The sequence below is a fragment of the Hemitrygon akajei genome, chromosome 30 (assembly GCF_048418815.1).
Source record: "Hemitrygon akajei chromosome 30, sHemAka1.3, whole genome shotgun sequence".
NCBI classification, from domain to species: domain Eukaryota; kingdom Metazoa; phylum Chordata; class Chondrichthyes; order Myliobatiformes; family Dasyatidae; genus Hemitrygon; species Hemitrygon akajei.
Genome location: NC_133153.1, coordinates 44,098,439 through 44,111,714, shown reverse-complemented (window position 1 = coordinate 44,111,714; position 13,276 = coordinate 44,098,439). Strand labels below are relative to the sequence as shown.

Here is a 13,276-nt window from a genome sequence, read left to right as displayed (position 1 = left end):
AAATCAGAGCATTGAGTATAGGAGTTGGGATGTAATGTTAAAATTGTATAAGGCATTGGTAAGGCCGAATTTGGAGTATTGTGTAAGTTCTGGTCACTGAATTATAGGAAAGGTATCAACAAAATAGAGAGAGTACAGAGAAGATTTACTAGAATGTTACCTGGGTTTCAGCACCTAAGTTACAGGGAAAGGCAGAACAAGTTAGGTCTTTATTCTTTGGAGCGTAGAAGGTTGAGGGGGGATTTGATAGAGGTATTTAAAATAATGAGGGGGATAGATAGAGTTGATGTGGATAGGCTTTTTCCATTGAGAGAAGGGGAGATTCAATCAAGAGGACATGAGTTGAGAGTTAAGGGGGAAAAATTTAAGGGTAACACGAGGGGGAACTTCTTTACTCAGAGAGTGGTAGCTGTGTGGAATGAGCTTCCAGTAGAAGTGGTAGAGACAGGTTCGGTTTTGTCATTTAAAGTAAAATTGGATAGGTATATGGACAGGAAAGGAATGGAGGGTTATGGGCTAAGTGCGGGTCAGTGGGACTAGGTGAGTGTAAGCGTCGGCACGGACTAGAAGGGCTGAGATGGCCTGTTTCCGTGCTGTAATTGTTATATGGTTGTATGGTCAATGGCTGCAGGAGGAGAGACACGATGGCAGGATGTGGACTGGTGCTGAAGGGCTCAGAACTGGGGAGGGTTCGTTGTCCTGGGACAAGGCGGGGTACAGTGAAGGTGGTTTGAGGGTCAGTTATCCCGGGACAAGGCGGGGTACAGTGAAGGTGGTTTGAGGGTCAGTTATCCCGGGACAAGGCGGGGTACAGTGAAGGTGGTTTGAGGGTCAGTTATCCTGGGACAAGGCGGGGTACAGTGAAGGTGGTTTGAGGGTCAGTTATCCCGGGACAAGGCGGGGTACAGTGAAGGTGGTTTGAGGGTCAGTTATCCCGGGACAAGGCGGGGTACAGTGAAGGTGGTTTGAGGGTCAGTTATCCCGGGACAAGGCGGGGTACAGTGAAGGTGGTTTGAGGGTCAGTTATCCCGGGACAAGGCGGGGTACAGTGAAGGTGTTGTTTGTCCCAGTGTAGTGCAGGTAGCCACACTGTTCCCTCAAAGCTGCGTGGCTGTGTAGCCAAGCAGTAACTGCAATGCTTCCGCACATATAGCCGTTGTGAGAGGGAACATTGGTAAAAATGTTATTTCCTTTCAGGGAGCAATAGAAACGACAGGAACATTTAAATACTATAAGGTCACTCTGACAAAGGAAGGATTTAACCCGGCGACAGTCAAGGATGCGCTCTTCATCCTTGATGACAAGAGAAGAGCTTATGTGCCAATGGACGAGGAAATCTATCAGTCTGTCATCAACAACCTAATCAGACTGTAAGCACAGCTGGGTCAGGGTGCGCTAAGTTGGGCAACCATCGAAATTTTGGGTGTTTTACTGGTTTCCAGGTTCTACAATGACTCTGGATCATCTTTTTGATGAAAGATGCTGTAGTCATGAATCAGTTTCACAGAACAAATGTTGAACCAAACTTTTATATAATAATGGAAATTAATATTTCTGTAAAAGGACAGGAAAGTACAACTAATAAAAATAAATTACTAGATGTGTTTAAAAAGGTCTTTGAAATTGTATCCTTTGCAACAGCAGAATGTTCCATGACCCAGAAACTTAAGCCTCAGATATCCATTGATTTGGTGTGTGGGGAGAAATCCCCGATAAGCTCCCCTCCCCTGTGAATTTTGTCACAGGCAGGAAAACTCCTGTTTTATGTACTTGAGAAATGATGACCAGCTCTGTATGTCGATAATTTTTTTATTTTCCATTGGCCTCTGGAATGGTTAAATTAACAGGTAAACTCAAACACATTTGCCTTTGCCAAGTACAGGTACTTGAGATCAAAACCAGAGCAGGGGTGGGTGAATCAGCCCAACCTACTCACTCCCAGAATGCCTCGATTCCCTGAAGTTTAATTGTCTGAACATTTGTACCATGAAAATGACTGTCCACAATGGGACTGGGCAATTCCAAAGATCCACAACCATTTGAAGGAAGGAATTCCTCTGTATCTTGAATGAATGAGTGTTCACTTATTCAATGGGATATCCTCCCAGTGTCCAACAGTAAATGCCCCTCAGATCTTAAAAATGTTTCAGTGAGATCCCCTCTCATTTTTCTCCACTGTTAGTGGTAGAGCCTTAAATCAAGTGGATGTTGAGAACATTGGTTGTTAGTGATGGAAAAAAAGCACATTGAAGTGAATGAGGGGGAAGCAGGTGACCATGCATTAGGGTTAGCACAGCGGGGTGGGGGAAAAATTCCCAACCATTAAGCGAAGTGTCCATAGACCCCAGGTTGGGAACCCTAGAGATGGTGCTTAAATTGCAAAATAAATGTGTTCTGTGTTGTGTAAGGCAGAAAATGCCCATAAGGAAAAGCGATTCACCAGTGTCTGAGAAACCAAGTCAAAAGGGTGTATTGTGCAGGAGAGCACATGCCCTACAAACTTGGAGATTTTTGAGGAGATGAAGAAAACAATTGATAGGGGTAGGGCAGAGAATGTTGTCTATATGGATTTTGCAATGTTTTCAATGAGGTACCTCATGGTATGTTGATCCAGGTTAAGGTGGCTGGGTGTATTGGATTCTACATTGGTTTGGCTGTAGTGGCTAGAGGGCAGTGGTGGTGTGTTATTCTGCCTGAACTTCTGTGACCAAGTGATCTACAGGGATCAGTCCTGGGACCTCTTGCTCTGATTTGGACAAAAATGTAGCTGGGTTGATTAGTAGGCTTGCAGATGACACAGAGGTGATGAGCTGTGGATAGGGAAGAAAGTTGTTAAAGGGTTGTCAAAGGATCAGTGGCAAATATGGTCAGAAATAGCAGGTGAAGTTTAATCTGGATTTTAAGGTGGTGTACTTTGGGAGATCAAGTGGAAGAGAAATTTGCCAAGTCATATTGCAGCTGTGTTACATTACAGAAAGGATGTAGAGGGTGCAGAGGTAGTTCACCAGGATGCTGCCTAGACTGGAGTGTATTGGCTATAAAGAGAGGTTGGACATATGGCTTGTTTTCTCTGGAGCAGAAGAGACTCGGATGTACAGACAGAGGTTTATAAATTGAGAGGCTTAGGGTAGAGTTTGCCCACACCTAAGAGTGGGAATGTCAAATGCTGGAAAGCACAGGCTTATAGTTATGAGGCATTTTTAAAATAACATGCACCAGCATGCCTTGGACGTGTTGCCAGGGGAGATGGGGGAAGTAATAGTCAAGGCTTTTAGACAGGCACGTGAACATGCAGGGAACGTATCCAAAGCAACACACACAAAATACTGGAGGAACTTGGCTAACCAGGCAGCATAGATGGAAAAGGTGACATTTTGGGCCGAGGCCCTTCTTCAGCACTGCAAAGGAAGGGGAGAAATTAGAGTAAGAAGGTGGGGGTAAGGGGAGGAAGAAATACAAGAAGGCAGGTGATAGGTGAAACTGGGAGGGGGGATGAAGTGAAGAGCTGGGAAGTTGATTGGTGAAAGAGATAAAGGACTGGAGAAGGGGGAATCTGACAGAAGAGGACAAAAGAGCATGGAAGAAAGGGAAGGGAGGTGGTGATGGGAAGGCAAGAAGAGGTGGTGTGAGAGGGAAACAAGAATGGGGAATGGTGAAGGGTGGGGTGGCGGGACATTACCGGAAGTTCAAGAAATCTATGTTCATACCATTAGGTTGGAGCCTACCCAGGCAGAATACAAGGTGTTGGTCCTCCAACCTAACCAACTGAGATGTCCTCCTTCAAATAAAGGGACTTCCTTTCCTCCTCCATCAACGCTGCCCTCAGTGGCATCTCTTCCATTTCGTGCACATCTGCCCTCACCCCATCCTCCCACTGGCACACCAGGAATAGGGTGCCCCTTGTCCTCACCTTCTGCCCCACAAGCCTCCACATCCAACACACAATTCTCTGTAACTTCTGCCATCTCCAATGGGATCCCTTCATTAAGCACCTCCCCTCCCCCCCCATTCTGCTTTCCACAGGATCACTCCCCATGCGACTCCCTTGTCCACAGAACCATGGAACATCACAGCACAGAAACAGGCCTTTTGGCCCTTCTTGGCTGTGCCGAACCAATTTTCTGCCTCGTCCCACTGACCTGCACCTGGGCCAAATCCCTCCAAACCCCTCTCATCCATATACCTGTCCAAGTTTTTCTTAAATGTCAAAAGTGAGCCCACATTCACCACTTCATCTGGCAGCTCATTCCACACTCCCACCACACTCTGCGTGAAGAAGTGTTCTAGTGCCCTAATGTTCCCTTTAAACTTTTCCCCCTTCACCCTTAACCCATGACCTCTGGGTTTTTTTCTCCTCTAGCCTCAGTGGAAAAAGCCTGCTTGCATTCACTCTATCTGTACCCATCATAATTTTATACACCTCTATCAAATCACCCCTCATTCTCCTATGCTCCAGGGAATAAAGTACTAACTGATTCAACCTTTCTCTGTAACTCAGTTTCTCAAGTCCCAGCAACATCCTTGTAAACCTTCTCTGCACTCTTTCAACCTTATTAATATCCTCCCTGTAATTAGGTGACCAAAACTGCACACAATACTCCAAATTCGGTCTCACCATTACAACCTCACCATTACATTCCAACTCTTATACTCAGTACTTTGATTTATAAAGGCCTATGTACCAAAAGCTCTCTTTACCACCCTATCTACTTGTGACACCACTTTTAGGGAATTATGTACCTGTACTCCCAGATCCCTCTGCTCTACTGCACTCCTCAGTGTCCTACCATTTACCTTGCATGTTCTACCTTGGTTTGACCTTCCGAAGTGCAATACCTCACACTTGTCCGCATTAAACTCCATCTGCCATTTTTCAGCCCATTCCTCCAACTGGTCCAAATCCCTCTGCAAGCTTTGAAAACCTTCCTCACTGTCCACTACACCTCCAATCTTTGTATCATCAGCAAATTTGCTGATCCAATTTGCCACATTATCATCCAGATCATTGATATAGATGACAAACAACAATGGAGCCAGCACTGATCCCTCTGGCACGCCGCTACTCACAGGTCTCCACTCAGAGTAGCAATCCTCCACTACCACTCTCTGGCTTCTTCCATTGAGCCAATGTCTAATCCAATTCACTACCTCTTCATGTATACCTAGCCATTGAATCTTCCTAACTAACCTCCCATGCGGGACCTTGTCAATGGCCTCACTGAAGTCCATGTAGACAACATCCATTGCCTTCCCTTCATCCACTTTCCTGGTAACTTCCTCGAAAAACTCTAATAGTTAAATGTTAAACATGTCCTACCACGCACAAAGCCATGCTGACTTTTTCTAATAAGTCCCTGTCTATCCAAATACTTGTAGATCCTATCTCTTAGTATTCCTTCCAATAATTTACCTACTACCGATGTCAAACTTACTGGCTTATAATTTCCCAGCTTACTTTTTGAGCCTTTTTTTAAACAATGGAACTACATGAGCTATCCTCCGGCACCTGGCCCGTGGATATCGACATTTTAGATATTTCTGCCAGGGTCCCTGCAATTTCAACACTAGTCTCCTTCAAGGTCAGAGGGAATACCCTGTCAAGTCCTGGGGATTTATCTACTCTGATTTGCCTCAAGACAGCAAGCACCTCCTCCTCTTTAATCTATAAAAGTTCCATGACCTCCCTACTTGTTTGCCTTGTTTCCATAGACTCCATTACGGTTTCCTTAGTAACTACAGATGCAAAAAACCCATTTAATATCTCTCCCATTTCTTTTGGTTCCATACATAGCCGACCACTCTGATCTTCAAGAGGACCAATTTTATCCTTTACTATCCTTTTGCTCTTAACAAACCTGTAGAAGCTCTTAGGATTATCCTTCACCCTGACTGCCAAAGCAACCTCATGTCTTCTTTTAGCCCTCCTGATTTCTTTCTTATTATCTTACTCTTTTTATACTCCTCAAGCATCTTATTTCCTCCCTGTTGTCTATACATGTTATACATCTCTCCTCATCAGAGTTCCAATATCCCTCGAGAACCAAGGTTCCTTATTCTTATTCATTTTGCCTTTAATCCTGACAGGAACATACAAACTCTGCACTCTCAAAATTTCTCCTTTGAAGGCCTCCCACTTACCAATCACATCCTTGCCTGAGAACAACCTGTCCCAGTCCACGCTTTTTAGATCCTTTCTCATTTCTTCAAAATTGGCCCTTTTCCAGTTTAGAACTTCAACCCCAGGACCAGATCTATCTTTATCCATGATCAAGTTGAAACTAATGGCGTTATGATGACTGGAACCAAAGTGTTCCCCTACACACACACTTCCGTCACCTGCCCTAACCCATTTCCTAATAGGAGATCTAATATTGCATCCTCCCTAGTTGGTACCTCTATATATTGATTTAGAAAACTTTCCTGAACACATTTTACAAACTCTAACCCATCTAGAACTTTAACAGTATGGGAGTCCCAATCAATATGTGGAAAATTAAAATCCCCTACTATCACAACTTTCTGTCTCCTGCAGTTGTCTGTTATCTCTCTGCAGATTTGCTCCTCCAATTCTCACTGACTATTGTGTGGTCTATAATACAACCCCATTAATGTGGTCATACCTTTCCTGTTTCTCAGCTCCACCCATATGGCCTCAGTAGACAAGCCCTCTAATCTGTCCTGCCGAAGCACTGCTGTAATATTTTCCCTGACTAGCAAAGCCACCCCCCCCCCCCCCAACCCATCCTTCATCCCTCTGCCTCTATCACGTCTGAAACATCAGAACTCTGGAACATTGAGCTGCCAGTCCTGCCCCTCCTGTAGCCAAGTTTCAGTCATGGCTATAATGTCATAATTTCATGTGTCAATCCAGGCCCTCAGCTCGTCTGCCTTTCCCACAATACTCCTCGCATTGAAATATCCTCACCTCAGAAAATTATTACCACCACACACAACCTTACTATTTGTGACTTTGCATGAACTACTAACATTTTTACCCCCGTTCCGCTATCTACTCTAGCACTCTGGTTCCCATCCCCCTGCAAATCTAGTTTAAACACAAAGTACACTGCAGATACTGTGGTCAAATCAAGACGTACAAAAAAGCTGGATGGACTCAGCAGGTCGGGCAGCATCCATTGAAAGAAGCAGTCAATGTTTCGGGTCGAGACCCTTCGTCAGGACTGCTTTCAACGGATGCTGCCCGACCTGCTGAATTCATCCAGCTTTTTTGTAAATCTAGTTTAAGCCCTCCCCAATAACACTACCAAACCTCCCTGCAAGTATATTGGTCCCCTTGTAGTTCAGGTGCAACCCGTCTCTCTTGTACAGGTCCCACCTTCCCCAGAAGGGGTCCAAATGATCTAGAAATCTGAAACCCTGCCCCCTACACCAGTTTCTCAGCCACGTGTTCATCTGCCAGAGCATCCTACTCTTACCCTCACTGGCATGTGGCACAGGCAGCAATCCGGAGATTACTACCCTCTAGGTCCTGTTTTTCAACTTCCTACCAAGCTCTCTGTACTCACTCTTCAGGACCTCCTGACTCTTTCTACCTATGTCATTGGTACTGATGTGTACCACGACATCTGGCTGATCACCCTCCCACTTCAGAATGCTGTGCACGTGATCAGAGACATCCCTGACCCTGGCACCTGGGAGGCAACAAACCATCCGGGAGTCTCTATCATGAACACAGAATCACCTATCTGTACCCCTGACTATGGAGTCCCCTATCACTACTGCTCTCCTCTTCTTCCTCCCTCCCTTCTGCACTGCAGAACCAGACTCAGTGCCAGAGATCCAGCTGCCAGCTTGTCCCAGGTAAGCCATCCCCCCCCCCCCCCCCCCAAACAGTATCCAAATCGGTATACTTGTTTTGGAGGGGAATGGCCACAGGGGAACCCTGCACTACCTGCCCTTTCCTCTTCTCTCGCCTGACGGTAACCCAATTACTTGTGCCCTGTTCCTTAGGTGTAACTACCTCCCGGAAGCTACAATCTATAAACTGCTCAGTCTCCCGAATGATCCGCAGGTCATCCAGCTCCTGCTCCTGTTCCCTAACGTGATCAGTTAGGAGCTGCAGCTGGATGCACTTCTTGCAGGTGTCGTTGTCAGGGACACCAGAGGTCTCCCTGACTTCCCACATCCTGCAAGAGGAGCATTCCAACATCCTGCCTGGCATATTCTCTAGTCTGAACAAAAAAAAACAGAAACTTACCTGAACCTACCCTCGCCTCTGCCTGTTCTCGCCGAAGCCTGATTGAGTCAAAGCCGTCCCACTCTGACTCAGTCCACTCCAACAATGGCCGCTGTATATGGTGGTCTTTCTTTTAAACCTTGGCGCGCTACGTCACACGCCTGCACAGTCTAGCCTTTTTTCCCCAAGCTGTTAGAGAAAAACGACCTTCCCTCAGCGATGCTTCAGTCTTCCGCTCTCAGCCTCTTGCTTCGATTGAAAAGACTGCTGAAAGTTTTTCTCTCCCTTTTTGAACCTTGGCACGCTACCCTCTCCTTGTCCCTCCCCTCTGATCGCCTTCCTGGCACATCCTTGCAAGCAGAACAAGTGTTACACCTGTCCCTACACCACCTCCCTCACTACCATTCAGGGCCCCAAACAATCCTTGCAGGAGAGGTGACCCTTCATCTGCGAGTCTGTTAGGATCATTACTGTATCCAGTGCTCCTGGTGTGGCCATTGGTGAGACCCAACGTAGATTGGGAGACCACTTTGAGCACCTTCGGTCCATCCACCTCAAAAAGTGGGATTTCCCAGTGGCCACCCATTTCAATGCTATTTCCACTTCCCATTCTGACATATCAGCCCATGACCTCCTGCATTGCCAGAATTAGGTCACATTCAGCTTGGAGGATCAACACTTTATACAGGTATTCCATCTGGGTAGCCTCCAAACTGTTGACATGAACATCAATTATAGTAATTTTCCCCCCTTTCACCATTCCCTATTCTAGTTTCTCTCTCACACATCTTCTCTTACCTGCCCGTCACCTCTCTCTGGTACTCCTTCCCTTCCCTTTGTCCCCATGCTCTTTGGTCTTCTACTATCAAATTCCCACTTCTCCAGCCCTTTCACCAATCAACTACCCAGCTCTTCACTTCACCCCCTTCCCCTCCCAGTTTCACCTATCACATCTTCCACCCCTCTCCCCAACTTCTTCTTCTGACTTCTCCCCTTCCTTTCCAGTCCCAATGAAGGGTCTCGGCCTGAAATGTTGACCGTCTACTTTTGCCTTCCTCCAGCATTGTGTGTGTTGCTTCGGATTTCCAGCATCTGCAGATTTTCTCATTTTAGGGAATGTATCCATGTTTTCTATCCTGACGAGCTGTGTGGACCCATTGATAGTTTCCTGGATATTCTGAGGTAAGAGGATTATGGGGAGTTGAATGGGTGAGGACCAATGACCCTGAAGTGTCGGATACCAACACCCGTTCTTTTCTGTGACCCACTTATCCTGACAGTCTCTCCCACTAGCACTCCCCTAGTCAATGGTACATCGTTACCATGTGGTACCTCCCACTCCATCGCTCGGGAGGCCAGCTGATGTTGGGGACTCGAGGACTTTGGCTGCACGTTGCTGGATGATGTTCCAGTCCCACAGGATGTCTGCACTGGTGGTGTACTGAGAAGTGACAGTGAAGCGGATGATGAAGAGCTGCTGGATGTTGGCCGGAACCAGGTACATGCTGCCTGACTGGATGAGTTCAGCCAGAAGTTCTTCGGTCAGACTGTTGGGTCCCTGTTTATTCAAACAAATGTTCACTGGAGCCATTTATCTCAGTAATCAAAACAGAGAACAACACCTTAAAGTTCAATTTGTCAGGACTCAACCTGGACTTCTAGCCTCAATGGTGTGACTACTGATGCTGCTAACTTTGTCACTTTTGCCCTCCACAGCCTTACCTGTGAAGGACAAGTGTGGCATGAACCTTCTTTACCACCTTCTCTACTTGCATAGACAATCTCAGTGAAGTATGGACCTGAACTCCAACATTCCTCTCTACTTCAATGTTACAAGGGATCTACCTTTCATCTGACATCCCAAAGTGCAACAAAGTTTGGAAAATAATGAGCGATGTGGATAGAGTAGAATCCTTTTCCTAGTAAAGGTGTGTCAAATAGTCAAAGATTTAAGGCAAGAGGGGATGTTTGAAAGCAGTTTACAAAGTGTTTTTATTTTGCACGTGGAACACATTACCAGGGGAAAATTGCAGAAACGCATGAAACTGACATTTAGACATGCAGATGAACAGGGAGGAATACAGATCACTTGCAAGAAAATCAGCACAGACACTTTGGGCTGAAGGGCCTGTCATTACTGGCTTATACTCTTCTACATTCTTTCTCAGCTGCTTCATCAATAATATTCTGCACATCATAAAGGCTTCAAAGTGGAAGTTCACTGATGATGTACAATGCAAGGATTAGCTTTGTTATGTACGTCAAAACACAAATAGACAGTCCTCTTTTTCGGTACACCTGTTCATTAATGCAAAGATCTAATCAGCTAATCATGTGGCAGCAACACAATGCATAAAAGCATGCAGACATGGTCAAGAGGTTCCGTCATTGTTCAAATAAAATATCAAGAGGGCAAAAAAAAACGTGATCCCAGTGATTTTAACCATGGAATGATTGTTGGTGGCAGATGGAGTGTTTTGATTATCTCAGAACCTGTTGATCTTCTGGGGATTTTCACACACAAGTCTCTAGTTTACAGAGAATGGTGTGAAAAACCAAAGAATAGCCAGTGAGCGGCAGTTCTGTGGGTAATTGTTTAATGAGAGAGGAGAATGGCCAGACTGATTCAAGCTGACAGGAAGGTGACAGTAACTTAAATATCCACACATTACAACAGTGCTGTGCAGAAGAGCATCTCTGAATGTACAACGCATCAAACCTTGAAGTGGATGGGCTACAACAGCAACAGACCACTAACTCAATGGCCATTTTATTGAGTACAGGATCGATTTAATAAAGCAGCCACTATGTACAGTGAAATGCATAGTTTTGAGTCAATGACAAGATGGACTGGGGCAGCCCACAAATGTCGTCACACTTCCAGCACCAACATAACATGCCCACATTGTACGAACCCTAACCCGTATGGAGGAGACCAGAGCACCTGGAGGATACTCATGTGGCCACTAGGAGAATGTACAATCTCCTTTGAGACTGCAGTGGGAATTGACCCAGGTTATTGGGGCTATAAAATGTTACAGTTATGTACTGTTACGCCTGTGCCCCAACTCTGAGGGGCCGAAGGGTCCAAAGTAGCCCCCTCCTTTTTGAGAATCGCAAGGTCGCTATTAATTCAGGTCAGGAGACCCAGGAAATGAGAGAGAGACGCAGAATCCACAGGGGGTTTGGAATGTCCTGGCCCCTCAACGATACAAAGCCACAGGAAACGGCCATTGTCTCTTGGAGACTGAATTGTGTATTGAGCGCTGTGCTATTCATCGACGTCCTCAAGGAATGAGCAACGTGGGCTGGTTGGGGGGATGGCATCATCCCAACCTGATTGACATCTGAGACCCCGTGAGTGCGGATAAAAGAGGGTCTGGGGAACAACCCCTTTCAGACGCACCCGGAGAAATGCTAGAAATCCCGTGACAGCGTTTAATAGCGACAGCCGGTGGAGGGCCCACGTGTGTCCTTTCCCGTTGCCCCGGGATTGAGGCCCTACCACGGAAGGCGGCTTAGCTAAGGAAGAGTTTACCACCAACGCCATTTCAAAGGATCGACATCATAAAACGGAAAATGGGCAAGTTCTAAACCCCGTCTCTCTCTCCAACCAAAAAGCTGCAGCTTGCATGAACTTGAGTGACTTTTATATTTCCATCGGACAATACATTATCCCCTAGACAACGATAGAGCTATTTCTTATTGATTATTATTATACCCGCGCTTTTAGATTTAGTATTGACGACGTGTATTATCTGTATGTTTGCATTGATATTATTTTTGTGTATTTTTAATCAATAAATACTGTTAAAAATAGTACCATCAGACTTCAACGGACCTCTCTATCTTTGCTAGTAAGTGACCCAGTTACGGGGTACGTAACAGTACCTTGCTGCCCTGTGTTCAATTCCATTCACAACTGTTCGATGTGAAGCATTCAGACCAGGACCAGACAATGGGAAAGTCCAGTGACTCATCACCAGCATACTGGGCATTAGCATAGGTGACCAGCCACAAATATGACATGCACTGCTCATTCCTTGTATCCAGCAGCAAATATTGGATGTTACAATACCCTTAAAATGTACAAATACTTTACAATCAATTACCATAAATAGAAGAGGCTGTGAACAGTCTTAACTGATAAATTTCCTCACCTTTAAACGAAAGACCACCAACCCAAGATGTCTTTTGGCCGGGATTTCAAAATTTGAATCACTTTGAACCAAGGACTCAAAATACTTGGCCATCTCAATTCCCTGTTCATTGAAAGGATTCATCTGTTAGAACTGTTGATCCATTAGAATTCAGCAAATCAATGTTTATGCGCAGGGAGCAATGGAAGGCAGTGAAAATTTTGGAAAAATGGGAGCACTCTACTGCCCACTACGCAGGGAAGGGAGTTAGCCCTGTTGACAGACATTACAGTTGGTGAAAGGAACTCCAAAATTGGGAGAATTTTCTGAAAGGCTCTGTTAGTAGGAACAGTTTTGAGTGAGAAGGGATATTAGCCTTCATGAGATATTACCTTCATGAGAAGGTAGCTGTTTATTAGCCTTCATGTGGCTCATATGACAGAAATAGAATTAGGCCACTTGACCCATCTGCACTGCTATTTGATCACAGCTGATTTATTCTCCCTCTCAGCACCATTTTCCTGTCATTTCCCAGTTTATATTCTGGCCAGAAACGGGCCTCTCATTAGCTTTTCCATCAAGTGCCTTGAAAACCACTTGAAAATTCAAATCCACATCTACAGGTTTCTAACTATTCTGTTATCTCACCAGAAAACCTGCAAGTTAGTCAAGCTTAGATAGCCTTCCCTAGAAAACCTGCAGATGCTAGAAATCAAAACCAGAAAGTGAAATGCTGGGAAGGCTCCAGTAAAGTCATATCTGTAGGAAGAGAGTCAACATCTATGGTCAGAGATCCTTCAGAATTCTGACTGGATTTGTTAGTACACGGACTGCTGAGCATTTCAGCACTTTGATTTATGTTGCCAACTCTGTTGCCTACACAATTCAATGTTTTTAAGGTAACCATGTCCTTCAGTGCTGTCCTCACCGCAGGTCCCTG

The 13,276-nt window shown here is 45.4% G+C and overlaps 2 protein-coding genes across 3 annotated transcripts in view; one reads left to right on the top strand and one right to left on the bottom strand.

Annotated features, from left to right (window-relative positions):
* The window catches only part of LOC140718712 (long-chain fatty acid transport protein 2-like), a 42,238-nt gene extending 40,626 nt beyond the window's left edge, over positions 1–1,612 (top strand). Inside the window, 1 exon segment of the mRNA XM_073032798.1 lies at positions 1,198–1,612. Within this exon segment, the coding sequence (XP_072888899.1) occupies positions 1,198–1,374 (177 nt within the window). The 3' untranslated portion in view covers positions 1,375–1,612.
* Positions 1,613–1,793: 181 nt separating this feature from the next.
* Positions 1,794–13,276, bottom strand: part of hdc (histidine decarboxylase) — a 42,453-nt gene continuing 30,970 nt past the window's right edge. For both annotated transcript variants that reach the window (XM_073032799.1, XM_073032800.1), the window contains 2 exons: positions 12,358–12,459; positions 1,794–9,755 (listed from right to left, as the gene is read on the bottom strand). In XM_073032799.1, the coding sequence (XP_072888900.1) occupies positions 9,516–9,755; positions 12,358–12,459 (342 nt within the window). In that variant the 3' untranslated portion in view covers positions 1,794–9,515. The remainder of the gene's footprint in view (positions 9,756–12,357; positions 12,460–13,276) is intronic.